Source organism: Nothobranchius furzeri, chromosome 13 (genome assembly GCF_043380555.1).
Source record: "Nothobranchius furzeri strain GRZ-AD chromosome 13, NfurGRZ-RIMD1, whole genome shotgun sequence".
In the NCBI taxonomy this organism is placed as follows: Eukaryota; Metazoa; Chordata; class Actinopteri; order Cyprinodontiformes; family Nothobranchiidae; genus Nothobranchius; species Nothobranchius furzeri.
The window spans coordinates 59,192,642-59,209,956 of record NC_091753.1 but is presented as its reverse complement, the minus strand read 5'-3'; the positions used below and the strand labels follow the sequence as shown (position 1 = coordinate 59,209,956).

General features: G+C 45.4%; 2 protein-coding genes across 2 annotated transcripts in view; one reads left to right on the top strand and one right to left on the bottom strand.

Annotated features, from left to right (window-relative positions):
- The window catches only part of eml2 (EMAP like 2), a 32,237-nt gene extending 27,653 nt beyond the window's left edge, over positions 1–4,584 (bottom strand). The window contains 1 exon segment of the mRNA XM_070543702.1: positions 4,345–4,584. Coding sequence (XP_070399803.1) covers positions 4,345–4,528 — 184 coding nt within the window. The 5' untranslated portion in view covers positions 4,529–4,584.
- A 3,940-nt stretch (positions 4,585–8,524) lies between these two features.
- On the top strand, positions 8,525–16,160 carry rhbdd1 (rhomboid domain containing 1). The gene is made up of 8 exons (XM_015950724.3): positions 8,525–8,800; positions 11,499–11,662; positions 11,736–12,015; positions 12,097–12,229; positions 13,356–13,444; positions 13,538–13,606; positions 15,765–15,878; positions 15,949–16,160. Exons 1-8 carry the CDS (start codon positions 8,713–8,715, stop codon positions 16,044–16,046), a joined length of 1,035 nt encoding a protein of 344 aa, XP_015806210.1. The 5' UTR covers positions 8,525–8,712; the 3' UTR covers positions 16,047–16,160.
- Positions 16,161–17,315: the final 1,155 nt, after the last annotated feature.

Genomic DNA, 17,315 nt, shown 5'->3' with positions numbered 1-17,315 from the left:
TGTGTGTGTGTGTGTGTGTGTGTGTGTGTGTGTGTGTGTGTGTGTGTGTGTGTGTGTGTGTGTGTGTGTGTGTGTGTGTGTGTCATTGAACAATGGGGCAGGAAGGAAGCTGAAGGCTGCTGAGGTGATGGAGCTCACCTTACCGACCTGCCATTTGTGTCACGCCGAGCGTCCGGTCGCTGCTGCTGTCCATCAGAGGGTCGGCCGGGCGGTCGGGGAAACAGCCGCTCGGTCAGCCTGTCCACACTAACTAAAGGCTTTCTCCATCTGTGAGCAGGGCTGGCTGGACGACACACTCCCTCTCCACAAACACCACTCCCTCCTCCATCATTCCGACCACCCCCTTTCCCTCCTCCCCCATGCCTCATTAGCTAAAGGCAGGGAGAATGGAGGCAGAACAGAGGCGGAGCCTGGCTCAGAGCCACATTCACACAAACTGCACCAACATCAGCATCTGCACAGCCAGGCACCACCAGGAAGAGATGCTGCAGAGCCACACTCTGATTTGTGACCTGCTGGTTTAAAGGTCAGATGCATCATGTGACCTGCAGCGTTTGCCTGCTGCACGCATGCACGCACTTCCTGCTTCTGTTTGTTGTCCACTGAGCTGCAAAATAAAAGATCTCTGCTGTAATCTGGAAAGTACTGATGCCTTCAGCCATGAAATTCTGACACAACCAAATTCTGTTTTTATTCTTTCTGTTTTCAAAAGAAAACCAAGAAATGAAAAATGGATTGTTTGTTTTTATTTTATAATTAGACACAAAAAATAAAGTTTTTGTATTCTGAACTTCAGCCTCCTTAGTCCAGTAAAATCCCTGGAGAACAAGTGTTTCATAGCACCTCTAGAAAAAACTGCCTCACTAGCAAGATGATTAAAAATCATCAGAATGATAAAAAACATTTCAAAAGATCAAAAACGACGATTAAAAATGAAGAAATAAAACAAGGAAGAATGAGAAAGACAGAATCAGCAGCCTGAACAGCTGCTGCAGCTCTGATGTTGCTCATCGTCATTAGGGTGCACAGATTCCTACAGAACACCAGGTGTGACTAGTGCAGCAGAACTTCTGAACTTCCTTCAATCCTTCACAATAAGAGCCTCAGACACGTGTTCCTCGCCACCTGTTGGGAACATTTATTATGTTTGTAATGAAAACAGCTGCATTAACCCAACTCTGAGGTGAATCAGAGCCGTGATTGATGGGGTCCTACTGCTGAGACGCTCCTTCAGTCGTCCCCGTCCCCCCCCCCCCCCCCCCCCACTGGTGATGTCCTGCTCCCTGCACTAACCCATGTTGGATCCTGAAGAGCACAGCTGTTCTTCTAGCAGCTTGATGTTTAAACTCCTACAAGATTAATCCTAAATGATGCTTACTCCACCAGAAAATGATTCTGCGCCATTTCATCAAGTAAAAGTCGAGATGTGAGAACAAACGTTCTCCTCGCTGCTCTGGCGGTGCTCAGAGACACGCCAACGAGACAGCAGAGGAGTGGTCATCAAAAAGCACAAATGTCCCATTTTTACTCGGCTGTTTGCTGAAAACCGGTCTGACGGCTAAAGCCTCCCCGTTAATAAATGACCCGGGTGGACGTGGGACCAGAGCAGCTGGCTGGTGCGTTACTTTAAAGGGTCGTGAATGAAGAATGAAGAGCTGTTAGGAACAGAGAAGAGGTGACGTCTCTGGTTTCAGGACAGCCGGCAGGTAGAAAACACCTCCAGCCCGTCATCCATAATGCAGCAGCTACCTTCAGTGGCTTCAGGGTCAGCTGGCATCAGCAGGAGAACGGCTTTAAACATCGTCTCAGATCCTCTGAGAACAAACCAATAAATACCAATTATTATAGAAAATGTTGTTTATGACATTAAAATTACTTTAACTCATTCGCTGCCAGCGTTTCTCACCGTTTTTACTGTTTTTTTAAGAGTCACAGAACGTTGCACGCTAGGATGATGTTGAGGCCAAAACAACCAAAACAAAGCGGAGACTCACCTCTTACATCAGATTTATTTTTTCTTTCATAATCCGGTGTTGAATTGTGATCGGCAGAAGCTTTTCAGGTTCGCGCCTCACTTTTTTTACAGCAGCGGCCCAAAATGATCTCCTAACACATGGATGTTCTGCTTCCTGATCACGTGACGTGTGAAGTACGCGGATGAAGATCGGCTTTAGAGCTGAGATGTTTGTTCTCACGGTGCGGGGGCTCGTCCGACGCCCACACAGTAAAAAAAAATGCAAATGACGACTTTAGTCGTCATTTGCAGTGAACGAGTTAAAATATGGTGATGTCACAGTAACCCCTACACACACACACACACACACACGCACGCACGCACGCATGCACACACACACACGCACGTACACACACACGCGCGCACACACACACACACACACGCACGCATGCACACACGCACACACGCACGCACGCATGCACACACGCACGCACGCACGCACACACGCGCACTCACACACACACACACGCACGCACGCACGCATGCACACACGCGCACGCACACACACACACGCACGCACGCACGCATGCACACACGCACACACACACACGCACGTACACACACACGCGCGCACACACACACACACACGCACGCATGCACACACGCACGCACACACGCGCACACACGCGCACGCACGCACACACGCACATACGCACGCACACACATGCATGCACGCACACACACACGCATGCATACATGCACACACACACACGCACAAATTGTCATAATATGATTTCCCACTGATCAGCAGTCTGAAACTCGGGTATCAGCTTGATTATTTGACGTCCATGACGTCATTGTTCTGAAGCACCAATAAAAAGAAATCCTGACATTTTTCCCGGTCCTTGAACTCATCATTGCAAAGCGCTAACAGCTGTTAGCTGCAACAGATCACCCATGTGGAAGTTTTTGCTACAAGCACCAAAGACTGAAGAAGAAATCATTTCATTGTTTAAAATCGTTTGAAGTGAATCTGAGCTGAGCGGTATCGGCCCTCTGAACCAGAGTCGGTGCACCTTTAAACGCTGAACAGTCATTTTCTGGAGTGACTTGTTCTTTATAAAAATCATGTTTTTCTGCGCTCCAGTGACTTTTTGTTATTTTCCATTAAAATGACGACATGTGCAGAAGGGGTGTGTGATAGCAGGTCACACGGGGTGATTTATGACCGTACGGTCTGACGTGTTTGCTGAAGTGAGGCTAACGCTAGCTCATGTCCTCTATCAAGTGCCTTTCTTTGTGCTCTCTCTGCTTTACCATCTTTCTGGTGACGACTCCTCTGCAGCACCAGATCTCTCTAGAATCCATTCCTGCAAGTCACACAGTGGATCTGTTGTTGATTTACTTCAACAACACCCCGAGCTTCGTAAGACGACTGTTTTGTTTGACAGAAGTCGACCTGTGGAGCTTCAGCAGGTTTTAGAGCATTCACCAAATAAGGCCTGACTTGATGCTGACGGATAAAAACCAGAACAGCTCTGGCCGACTCGATGACCCCTCGCCGTCTCTCCACCTGCCGCTCAGTCTGTGAGCTAAATCCAACCCCTCCCCTCATAAAAGGAGAGAAATCTGTCCTGACTGTGAAAACAGAGAAACATGCATCCAAACAGTCTGCAGCTCCTGCACAGTCCAGCAGATCAACCTCCTATCATACAAAGTCTAGCAGAGACGTTCGCATGAAAGGATGCATAGGAAGGAGGAGGCAACGATGCCGACAGCAGGAGGAAGAGCCAACAAAGGTCCATAGAAATTAGGTTTAAATTTGGAAATTGCAACCATAAGATGACTCACCACACGGCCTGCGAGCTGCCATTCATGATGGTTCCTGTTCATGTGGGTTAGGCTCAGCCGGGTTAGTGGAGTTCATGACTTCCACTGGGCTGATGCGCCTGATAACTGGGTTAACTTCCACCCGATGCATTTTCCTCCCGAACACTTCATCAGTTTTAAAAGACTAATCAAAATTTTTACTGCCTCGTTCAGAAAAACTAAAATAAAAGAATTTCTCTTTTAATTTAATGAAATCATATTTTTAAAATTCATACAGGAATACATTTTTCACTTGAATGTGCTAATTTATAATTAAAATAATGTCAAAGGTTGAAGAGCTTCATTTGGCTCCTTTTGATAAAAATGGTAGAAGATAGATATGTTTTTAAATATATAATATTATTCATTCCCAAAATATTCCCCTAGATCATAGACATCCGTTTAAAAATAAGAATGAGCATAATAATAATAATAATAATAATAATAATAATAATAATAATAATAATAGGAGCTAAGCGGTTATTCTAGTAAGGATAACAGGTGTTGCTGGAGCAGCTCACCGGTGCTGCAGTACTGCAGCAGCAGGTTGGTGCTGTCATGCAGACTCCCACACGAAGCGATCCTCTCCGACATCATCCCCTCCTCTCGGTCTCCAGCGGCTCCGGTTCCCGGTCCTCTCCTCGCCCGTCTCCGGCCCGTCTTCACGCCGTGGCCCCTTCCCGTGTCCCCCACGCTCATAAACATGCACACACGCCTTCACCGGGTCCGGTCCCGCTTCTCCCGTTGCACCCCCAGCATCAAAGCGGCGGGTTTACCGTTTTTTTCCGTTTCGCATTTCAAATTAAAAGCCTTTTAAATGAGGGATTTAGTTTTAAATGTAAAGGCCGAAATACTCACAGTGTCAGGTTTGATGGTTGTTGGTTTGTGAAAGATCATGTCTGCTCTTATTGAATCATTTTACCGACTAAAATATGACTTTCTGTGTTACATTTCTCCTGTTAAACCAAAACAAAGATGTTTGATATGAATTATACGTTCACGTAATAGTTTTAAGTAGTTATATTTTCCAGTTTTCTTTGCCCTTCAGCAGCGACCCGTGTCATTTGTTTTAATTTGAAAGGACATTATTCGTATTTCCGGTTCACGCTACGTGAAGTTTACGAACAAGTCTTCCTTTTTTATTTTATTTTTTATTTATTTATTTTTAATTGCAGAAAAGCATATTTACGTTACATATAAGGCGAACATGCAAATGTATTCAGATGAGAATCGAACAGTCAGTGAAAAAGAGGGAGGACAAAAAAAAAAAAAAAAAACACAAAAACAAACAATGCAAGGGAGCACTACACAGTTCCGGGAAGTCTACGCAACAGTCTTCACATATCTTCATAGCTGTTATTTTTGATGCATTTAAGGGAACGAACAAGTCTTCCTTCCTGTCTTCCTTGCTTAAAGCTGTTACCATAGCAACAGCTGCCTCTCAACCGCTACTGCTTTGTGATCGTTGGAGGCAGCACGGCCAGGTTCCGGTTCCAGTCACGCGAAACGTGATCCCGGTGTCGCGGTCGGGTCTAATCCATGAAGGTAAAGGAGACCTGGCAGGTGTTTGCAACTGATTCTCAAGGAGAGAAAGTGGAGTCGGTGACGTCACTGGCACCTGTCGTGTTTGCTGGTTGATATTTTCCATCATCAGTGATTTGTCAAAACAGTTGTTTGTTTGTTTGTTTGTCTCGATGTGCCAAAATTACTATTTTAACCGGATGTAGTTTCCCATGATGATGCTTCTCCGTGTGAAAGGATCGGTTATGACCGCTAGATGGCGCTGATCACTGTAGAGTCAGCTTCCCAGCCTTTTTGGACCCCGAGCCATTTCCTCGTTCCACAAGTACCCTACTGATGTGTTGGTGGTTGTCCTGAGGTAGGGTACAGCTGGTTTCATCAGAATGTTCAGCAAAAGGCCTTCTGATAATTAAACATCTGGATGGAACCAACCTGCCACAGAACGGCTGAAGGAGCTTCTAACTGCAGCTGGATAGCCGGAATGTGGTCCTGACTTAGAACCAAGACCTAAATGTGGCAAGGTGGATAAACGAGGGCCCGGGCGGGATTCGATCCCCAGACTCCCGGGTGAGAGTCATACGCTCTAACCAGTCTGCCAAAGGGACACCCCCTTGGCCAAGCAGCCAGGGCGCATGATCAATTGGGACATTGTGACAGGATGCTCACACTGTCACATAAAGGAAGACCCAGGATGTCTCTCAGCTGGCCAGGCAACACCTTGGGATTCCCCTGGAAGAGCTGGAAGTCTGGGCCTTAGGGTTAGGGTTAGGGTTAGAAGCAGGAGCTGCGCCTCTTACTCAAGACAACCCTTCATTTGTGTAAAACCACGCCCAGAACGTTCACTTCCAGTAATAAAACCAGGTTGGAGACCACAGCAGAGATGTTCTTTAATTGTTTTATTGTAAAAACAGTTTCCACTTTTCTTGTAGTTTAATTATTTGGCTTTTGTCATAATTTAATCTTTAATCTAAACACTTCTCTCTTTCAAATTTGGACAGAAATGATGCTTTTCCGTATTTTTGTGAGACATTTGGTTGTTTTTATTAAAAACACGCTTTTCATTACCAGTTCATGAAGTAGAATGAATCATGTATGACTTTTGTGTGTTTATTAAATCATCGTTGTAATGTTCGTGTTATTTGTCTGTGTGTCGCTAGCTGCTTTACTCTGCTTAGAATGGACACCAACTTGTTTTATTCTGACAGAGCGGGGTTTCACTAGCCTGGCAAGCCAGACTAAATAAATGTATTATCTTACTTATACAAACTTTGCAAAGCAAGAATTTGGTCTAGTTCATAGGCTCGGGTTTCATTTCATTTGCTCTGAAATGTTCCTGCAGCCAACTTTGTGTCTTGGATGTGTTTGTGCATGCTTTACTGGAGGTGACCCAACTCATAAACTGCTACAGGGTGCGTGGATCCCGTTTGTAACCCGTTAGCGGCAGCGATGGGACGTGTTTAGAGCAGAAAGACATTCCTGAACATTGTCTCGGCTCTTTACGATAGATAGATAGATAGATAGATAGATAGATAGATAGATAGATAGATAGATAGATAGATAGATAGATAGATAGATAGATAGATAGATAGATAGATAGATGATGGATAGATGATGGATAGATAGATAGATAGATAGATAGATAGATAGATAGATAGATAGATAGATAGATAGATAGATAGATAGATAGATAGATAGATAGATAGATAGATAGATAGATAGATAGATAGATAGATAGATAGATAGATAGATAGATAGATAGATAGATGATGGATAGATAGATAGATAGATAGATAGATAGATAGATAGATAGATAGATAGATAGATAGATAGATAGATAGATAGATAGATAGATAGATAGATAGATAGATAGATAGATGATGGATAGATAGATAGATAGATAGATAGATAGATAGATAGATAGATAGATAGATAGATAGATAGATAGATAGATAGATAGATAGATAGATAGATAGATGATGGATAGATAGATAGATAGATAGATAGATAGATAGATAGATAGATAGATAGATAGATAGATAGATAGATAGATAGATAGATAGATAGATAGATATAGATAGATAGATGATGGATAGATAGATGGATAGATAGATAGATAGATAGATAGATAGATAGATAGATAGATAGATAGATAGATAGATAGATAGATAGATAGATAGATGATGGATGGATGGATGGATGGATGGATGGATGGATGGATGGATAGATAGATAGATAGATAGATAGATAGATAGATAGATAGATAGATAGATAGATAGATAGATAGATAGATAGATAGATAGATAGATAGATAGATAGATAGATAGATAGATAGATAGATAGATAGATAGATAGATAGATAGATAGATAGATAGATAGATTGATAATGTGAAGAAGTTCAGGAGAGTTGGATGATAAAATTTCCTCACGAAAAGAAAATTTGTTTTAAACAAAGGTCAGTTTCCTCTGTAAAGTCAGAGGTACAGAAGAGGATTAGGACCACTGAAAAAAAAAAAGAAAAGAAAGAGAATTCTGACTTTTTCCCCAGAATTCCCTGTCAGAATTCCGAGATTAAAAGTCAGAATTCTGAGATTAAAAGTCAGAATTCTGAGAAAAACGTAAGAATTCTCTTTCTTTTAATTTTTTTTCTTGTCAGTGACTCTAATCCTCTTCCATACAGAGCAGAAATAAATAAAATGTAGAGCACAAAAAGTCTCAGTTATAATCAACCCCCGCTCTAAACGTTCGGCTCAGTCCGCTCCCGACCCCATGACCCCTTCTCACTCTGAAATGTTCAAAAGTTGGCAGCCCTGTCTTACATGTGCTTCTTCTTCTGATAACTGAACTGGGCATGAACTAGCTGGAGGAATGCTGAAGGAGTTTTGTTTTTGTTTTGACCGCAAAATCTATTTCAGGCTCTACTTTACCCTTTGATTAGTAATCGTGTCGCTCACTGTTTACATGCTTTTGCCGTCCACCATGGTGGACCCACGTGATTAAATGACGTCGATGAAAAGGGTCAATAGAAAGAGAACCACGTGACTTCCGCATTCCATTCTTTCCATAGAAGTCTATTGGAGTGTCGTAACCTTAGATATGTATGTAAAGATATGTTTATATACATATCTATGGTCGTAACTCTCTCTTTCTACAGCTCTGGTTCCTCTTAATAAAGATTTAAAAACCAGCCAATAGCTTTGTTCCTTATTGAGACGTGCTATGACCCCGCCCTCTAGCCCCGCCCCTCTCGTTGAGCGTTTCCTGGTCAACTCGAGAAGTTCTGATGAAACAAGCAGAAACAAACGAGCTCTGCGGACGTTTATCTGAGAGGTTTTAAGTGTTAAAGAGCAGCCAGACCTTCATACTAGTTAATGTGCGTTAGCATTAGCATTAGCCTCAGAACCAGGAAAGGCGTCCGCTCATCAGAACCATCGACATATATAAATATCAGAACCAACAGTAAGTTTATTTATTTAGCTCTAACGGAGATACGCGTTACTAGTGGATGGGTGCCATGTTTTATCTTAAAAGTAAAATAGATGTTTATGAAGCTGTAATTTTTATTTTTGGGAATCATTAACTAATATTGGAACAGTTTAATCAGCTGAGTTCATCGCTGGAAATATCCAAACACAAGACCCACAGAAGCTTTTAATCTCCAACTGTTGCTGGTTGTTTGTTATCTGTCGTTTCATTACCTTTCATTTAAATGTCTTTAAACCTTTAAGCTCACCTTTCCAGTAGACAACCCTAACACGTTTCACACAAATGAAACTGGAAAATACTGAACAGATTAAAACGTAATCTAAGATTAAAAATGTGTATGACAGTAAAAGCAAATAAGAAATGCCTAAACTAGCACATCTTCTGGACCGCTTTTACTAACCAGGGTCTCAGGTGAGAAGTGAGGGACACCTAGTCAGGTGGTCTCAGTGCATCACAAGGACACACACACACCTCGGGACAGTTGAACTTAGCATGTTCTCCTCCCACAGACCAAAAACATGTAACTCCACACGTGCGTGAGGAGACCAGGCCAACTCCACACATGCGTGATGAGAACACGCTAACTCCACACGCGTGAGGAGAACACGCTAACTCCACACGCGTGAGGAGAACACGCTAACTCCACACATGTGTGAGGAGAACACGCTAACTCCACACGTGTGTGAGGAGAACACGCTAACTCCACGCATGCGTGAGGAGAACACGCTAACTCCACACGCGTGAGGAGAACACGCTAACTCTACACATGCGTGAGGAGAACACGCTAACCACACGTGCATGAGGAGAACACGCTAACTCCACACGTGCTTGAGGAGAACAGGCCAACTCCACACATGCGTGAGGAGAACACGCTAACTCCACACATGCGTGAGGAGAACACGCTAACTCCACACATGCGTGAGGAGAACATGCTAACTCCACACATGAGTGAGGAGAACACGCTAACTCCACATGTGCATGAGGAGAACACGCTAACTTCACACGTGCATGAGGAGAACAGGCCAACTCCACACATGCGTGAGGAGAACACGCTAACTCCACACATGCGTGAGGAGAACACGCTAACTCCACATGTGCATGAGGAGAACACGCTAACTCCACATGTGCATGAGGAGAACACGCCAACTCCACACATGCGTGAGGAGAATACGCTAACTCCACACATGCGTGAGGAGAACACGCTAACTCCACATGTGCATGAGGAGAACAGGCCAACTCCACACATGTGTGAGGAGAACACGCTAACTCCACATGTGCATGAGGAGAACACGCTAACTCCACACATGCGTGAGGAGAACACGCTAACTCCACATGTGCATGAGGAGAACACGCTAACTCCACATGTGCATGAGGAGAACACGCCAACTCCACACATGCGTGAGGAGAACACGCTAACTCCACACATGCGTGAGGAGAACACGCTAACTCCACATGTGCATGAGGAGAACAGGCCAACTCCACACATGTGTGAGGAGAACACGCTGACTCCACTCGTGTGTGAGGAGAACACGCCAGTGCCACACGTGCGCGAGGAGAACACGCCAACTCCACACGTGCGCAACGAGAAAAGGCCAACGCCACACGTGCACAAGGCGAATAACGCCACGCGTGTGCGAGGAGAACACGCTAACTCCACACATTTGTGAGAACACGCTATCTCCACATGTGCGTGAGGAGAACACGCCAATGCCACATGTGCGTGAGGAGAAAAGGCCAATGCCACACGTGCACAAGGTGAATAACGCCAACGCCACACGTGCACGAAAACATTCTAACTCCACAAGTTTGTGAGAACACGCTAACTCTACACGTGCATGAGGAGAACACGCCAATGCCACGTGGATGAGGAGAGCATGCCACGCGTGCGCGAGGCAAACACACCAACACCACACGTGCACAAGGTTAATAATGCCAAAGCCTCCATCAGGAGGAGAACACGTCAACTCCACATGTTTGTGAGAACACGCCAACTCCACACGTTTGTGAGGAGAACAACGCCAAGGCCACATGTGCGTGAGGAGGACAAAGCAACGCGTGCGCGGGGCAAACACGCCAACGCCACACTTGCACGAGGCGAACCCGCCAACGTCACGCGTGCGCGAGGAGAACACGCCACGCATGCGCGAGGAGAACATGCAAACTCCTCATGCATGCAAGAAGAACACGTCAACTCCACATGTGCGCGAGGCGAACACGCCAACGCCCCGTGTGCGCGAGGAGAAAAGGCCAACTCCACAGGTGCGCGAGAACACATCGCCATGCGTGCGCGAGGAGAACACGCCAACTCCATGCATGTGCGTGCAGAACATGCCAACTCCACGCGTGTGCGAGGAGAACACGCCAACTCCACGCATCCGCGAAGAGAACATGCCAAAGCCACACGCGTGCGAGGAGAACACGCCAGCGCCTCACGTGCATGAGAACACGCTAACTCCACACACGTGTGTTCTGTTGTAGAACTTTAGAAACTTCAGTCCAAACCAACATTTCAGACATTTTATGAACGAGTAATAAAAATAAGCAGCAGACTGATTCTCTATCATTTAAATCTAAACCGTGTTTTTGTGACGTCCAGAACTTTGCTTTATTTTCCTTCATGAGATTAAATTTAATCCCAAAATAAATGTAGAAAAAACTTTTGTCCTCTGAGGTTTTTTCAGGATGCAAAGCCGGCAGAGGAGGTCCCACCTGGGCCTGCTGTTCCTGGCCTCCCAGCTGTTCCAGGTGGGCCTGGACAACATCCCCCCCGTCACTCTGGCTGTCCTGGCTCTGAACGTCTACCTGTTCCTGTTTCCAGTTGCTCCGCTTCTAAAGGTAACTCACCTGCTGCTTTATGTGATAATAAATCAGTAAAGATCTCTGATCCCGCCTCTTATTGGTCTCCCAGACTTGTGTAAGCGTCCATCAGGTGTACCGGTTTAACGAATGGAACCGACTCCTCCTGTCCCCCGTCCACCATGCAGACGACTGGCACCTGTACTTCAACATGGTGTCCTTCCTGTGGAAGGGCAGCCGGCTGGAGCGGCGGCTGGGCGGAGCCTGGTTCCTGTACGTGCTGTCCGTCTTCTCTCTGCTCATCGGGTTGGTCTACCTTCTGATGGAGGCGTTGCTCACCGCGCTCACCGATGACCAGTCCTACAGCTTGTCGTGTGCGGTCGGATTCTCAGGTAGAAACGAAACCGAGCCGATAAAATGAGCTTCTCTAGCTCCGCCCACTGATCTATTTTGGTGTCGTTCTGTGTTTGTAGGCGTCCTGTTTGCTCTGAAGGTGCTGAATAACCATTACCACCCTGGAGGTGTGACTTACGTGATGGGTGTTCCTGTAGCTAACCGCTATGCTAGCTGGGTGGAGCTGGTGCTGATCCACATCACGACGCCTGGGTGAGTTATTGGAATGGTTGTAAACACGGCAGCACGCCAGATGGAAGCTCATCGTTAGACCGAGTTAGGACGTTTAACGTCTCATCGCTCTCAAAGCATGCGCTCCGTCTCAGGCCTTCTCCTGGAGCCTCATTTATCAACCGCACTTACGCTCAGATCTGCGCGTAGGCACGAAATACGCACAGTGTGGTATTTACCAGTTGGTACTTGTGCGTAGGAATGTTCCTACACGCAAACCCATGCATACGAACAGCATCTAGAGGTAGAACAGGGAACCGCAGCTCCGAGTGTCTGTCATCCACCCGTGCCCGGCGGGAATCTGACGTTACACCGTGCTCTCTGGAGGGAACGCGTTCTCCGTGAGCGCAGCCATCTCGAAGGAAATCCTTCTCCTTTGCTGGGTTCTGACCCATATGTGGCACGAGAGACAAACCGCACGAATCCGATTCCACTTCATATTTTATTTTACATCTCCCTCCAGAACCTCCTCCGCTCCCCGATCGTTCACACCGCGTTGCCAAGGTGACCAGCCTGAATGACAGCTCAGTGGATGCTGCGCTGTCCGCGTTTAACCTCTACTACTTTTCTTTGCACTTAGGCAGCCAGTGTTTCCCATCTAGCTGTCAATAAAGTTTTTTTTTAAGAAAATCGGAATCCTCTCGCGTGCTGAGGACGTAGCATGACCAAATATGGTTAATTGAGGGCGTTTCTGTATGTAAATGCCACAAGCACCTGGGTACGCACAGGTGGGATTTATCATCAGAACGTGCGTACGAGAGGCCACCGCCTGTTTCATAAATCAGGAGTACGCACATCCTAAATTTCATTCGTAGGAAGGAGTAAACGAGCGTTCGTACGGACGTTTTGGTAAATGAGGCCCCAGGTTTTCTCCGGGTATAAAATAAATCAGTACAGGCGATTCAACTTTAATTTGTCCGGATTAGAAACTTTAAGGATCTTCTTACCTTCGGTGACTGGCGTTCGTCTAGATGAACAGATTCTTTGTGCTGGTGAAGAATAAACAAGTCTCTGTAAAACACCTGAATCCTGTTGTACGTGATGGTGTCCACTAGGTGGAGCTGTTTCATCAGAATTTGGTTGGTCTGTGCTCTTTTTTCTTCTACAGGACCTCCTTTGCCGGTCACCTGGCAGGTATCCTGGTGGGTCTGCTCTACACGTCTGGACCTCTGAAGACCATCATGAAGAGATGTGCAGGTCTGAACGACTCTCGGGTTCAGCCATGTCCGTGTTAAAGCACCGGTGATCTGCTCCTGCTTAAACCTGTTTCTGTGGGTTTTTCATCACCAGAGTTCGTCACGGCGAACGATCAGCGCCCGTACCGGGGGGGTGGGTTCTTCAGGTCGTCCGGTACTCCAGGTATCTGAGAATTCATGCAGCAAAGGTGGTCACTCTGGAAAGTACCAGCTGCTCACTAAACTTATTTATTTATTTCATTTATTATTTAAAAAAATACTAACAAATAAAATGAGGTTTCTCAAACCAAGAAAATGAAAAGGGAACAGAAAGAAGAAAACTTATGTTATCTGCTCCTTTTTAACTAAAATGGCATTTTTACAATGAAATAACTAAAATTATAAATTGGCCTCGACTGGTTAGCTGACTTGAGTTCAGTTTGTAAAGAAAAAAGAGAAATTAATATTAATAATAACAATTCAACAAGCAAAAGGATTTTTGCACATATACCTATTCATGCATTAAAGTGCATCGCATGCCCATATGGTCGCACATACTTCATCTATACATATACATATAGATGTACACAGGCGCGCAGATAGGGTGGGGGATGGGGGGATCTGTGTGATTACTCCTTGTAATGATTCTTATTGCATTTTTTGCAATATATAGAGTTTGTATTAGTTTTATGTGTTGCGCCCCAGGTTTCCAAATATGGTGCAATAAGTGAATTATATAATAAATATAGGGCGCTATCATCCAGTGACCATTTTACTCTATGTAACATTGCAATTGCTTTAGCTATTTTAGTTTTCACATTGTTTACATGCGGCTTCCAAGATACATTTTCATCGATTATAACTCCCAAAAAGTTTACTTCTTTTACTCTTGTAGTATTAATATCATCTATATTTAATAGACTTGTATCATTTGAGTTACTTTTACTAAATATGATGAAACATGATTTATCAGTGTTTAATGATTTTATTCCCATAAAGCCATAATTAGATTTTTTTTCATCTCAGTTTGTTTTGTTTCTACCATCTGATTGATATTATTTAATTATATTATTATATGATTTGAGTTATTTAAACTAGATTGATGCAAACATAGATTTAAGGTACCGTATTTTCCGGAGTATAAGTCGCACCAGCCATAAAATGTATAACGGAGAAGAAAAAAACATATAAGTCGCATTTTGGGGGGAAATTTTATTATTTTTCTCAAAAAATCTGAGACCGAGCGTTTCACATTGCAAGACAAGTACCGGTAACAAAAGCAGAATAAACAATCAGGGCGCAGCAGCGCGCCGCGGTCTCCAGCAGAGGATGGCGATGTTTCAGACCCTCCCAGCGGGACAGAGGAGCTGAGAGCTGGACCGGAGCCGGCCTGCCGCAGCACGGTATACATCATTTGGTATATAAGTCGCAGAACCAGCCAGACTATGAAAAACAGTGCAACTTGTAGTCTGTAAAATACGGTAAATGTTTTGTTTTTTAACAGCTCAATAACTGATCAAACATGTGAAGTAAAAACAGGACTACCAAGGCCAACTCCGGTATTACATCGTGCCTACCTTTGCTCTCAGAGGTTTAAAGGCACACGTGGCCGTTTTATTGTGTTTAGCGCCCCCTAGTGTCTGTTATTACTTCTTTGGTCAAAGCAAAAGTGAAAGTTTTCTCCTCGCTGTGCGTCCGTCTTTTTAACACCTTAATCTAACAGCTGGAACGTCTCCCCAGCCTTCTTTAGTGTCCACAGGAGCGATTCATCACTAAATGAAACAAATCAGCTGTGCTCATAGGACATGCAGGAGACGTGCTGGAAGCAGACTGCAGCTCCACTCCATTCCCACCAGCAGGTAGCGGCCCGCCTACTCTGAAGCTGCAAGTGCGGTATTCTGGCCACAGAGGGCGGTGGGGCCTGAGTGGGCCCAGTAAAGCGTCGTTTTAGCACATACTGGCTCAGGAGAACGATTTAAGAAGAAAACACGCCTGTTCTTCTGGAGGGATGGAGGATGAGGGCATCAGCTGACAGCTCGTGGTTCCTGTAACGAGTCACGTAGACTTTAATATAGTAGACTGGCTGATTTAGCTCTACGATTGATGCCACAGAGCGGTCATCGTTGTGTTTTAGCTCCTCGTTTCTCTACTGGTGGAGATTTACTTCATCAGGCGTTCACGTAGCTGTTGTTGTGAACTAGTCAGGGACTTGTTACCGTGAAACAGCTGATCACTGATTCTGTCATGTGACCTGAACAAAACACTGAATCTGTCGAGTTTGTCTGAATTATTTCTGCTCATTTGAATGAATCGATTGTGTTTCTCTGCTGGTTGTCATGGAGGTGGTGGAGGCTCCGCAGGTAACTACAGAGCAGGTGATGCAGCGTCTTACACAGGTGGGCTGACCGAGGAGGAGCAGCTGGAGGAGGCCATCAGAAACAGCCTGAATGACAGAAGTAAGAGAGTGTTTGGGATCAGCGTCACCACGACTCGCTCCGCGTTTACCGGATGATTTTTGTTTTTTAGGACCAACTCACCAGAGAGAAGCTCCGCCTCCTCCTTATGGCTTCAACCTGCCTCAGGAGGAGCTCAGGGCCAGGAGGCTGAGGTGGCTCTACACCTGAACGTGTGTGTGTGTGTGTGTGTGTGTGTGTGTGTGTGTGTGTGTGTGTGTGTGTGTGTGTGTGTGTGTGTGTGTGTGTGTGTGTGTGTGTGTGTGTGTGTGTGTGTGTTTAAAACATTTTCCACCTGATTGGTGCCAAACCGTCGTGCAGCCACGGACTCTGTCTAATGTACGGCAACACAAGTGTCATTTATTTTGCTGTGTTTATAAATGTCGTTTCACGTGCTCTCTGGTCATTCGCCTGTTCATTTAAGACCCGCCTGAGCTTTGCTGTGAAACTTTGTCGTGAGACGTTCTTTAACCTCATAACTAACATTTCTAATAAGTCATGAAGTTTCAAATCAGTGTTGAAGAAGTACTTGCTCTGATTCCCATGATGCCCTGGGGCATCACAGGAAGTAGGGCAGTTTAATTTAGAGCTGAGGAACGCCACGAGCTTCTCGTCCTACGTGGATTTAATGCAACTCCGTTTCCGTGACATGGATCCTAAAAACGGGAGAAACGTTTTGGTTTGAGCTTCGATGGGCTCTCAGAGCTGCAGCTCTGGGACCATACTCCTGGATCAGAGGCTGCAGATGTTTGTCCCACCTGCTGAGACCCCCATCGCCACACGCTGCTCTCATCTTCACCCACTCTAGTTGATCCAGCATGAAGGTCAGTTTGCCAGCTTCGTCTCCTGGGACCAGGAAGTGTTCTGCTGCTGCATAAATGAAACGAGCCCGTGGTCGCCCGAGTTTGGATCCTTTCTTCTCCAGAGTTCAGAGATTAATGCTCAAATCCTGTGGGTGGGTGGGGGTGAATGGCTGAAGCAGAGGCCCAGACTGGGATTGGAAGAGAAACCAAATAAGTGTTTTCCAGACTGTTTACCAGGAGGGTGCACGAGTGTTGTGAAAGTGATGGACCAAGACGGTTAATGTCGTGTGGTTGGTAATAAGCCAAGCGGATGGTGGCACCACAGCTCTTAACTTGTTCCTGGGTGCTGACTGTAGAGTAATCAATAGTTGGTGGGATATTTCTGGACTTTCACAAGGATGATTTAGTCCCCATAAGAAGTACCTCTTTGTCTTTGAGTTGGAGGGAACCCGGTCCCTGATTTCTGCAACACAGCCGAGGAGAGACGATGGTGGAGGAAGGAGTGGCTGAGACGTAAAGCTGGGCGTCGGCATAACCGTGGCAATGATCAAAGTAAGTGGGATGTAGATGGTGAAAGGTACGGAGCCAAGGACCGAGCCTTGTGGAACCCCAGGCGTGACGGGAAACGCTGCAAAAG

Bases quoted from the DNA above. Each gene is read 5' to 3' on its own strand.
- rhbdd1 (XM_015950724.3), top strand. From the start codon at position 8,713: ATGTGCGTTAGCATTAGCATTAGCCTCAGAACCAGGAAAGGCGTCCGC. The intron at 11,663-11,735 runs GTAACTCACCTG...TTGGTCTCCCAG, and splicing joins CAGTTGCTCCGCTTCTAAAG to ACTTGTGTAAGCGTCCATCA. The intron at 12,230-13,355 runs GTGAGTTATTGG...TTTCTTCTACAG, and splicing joins ATCCACATCACGACGCCTGG to GACCTCCTTTGCCGGTCACC.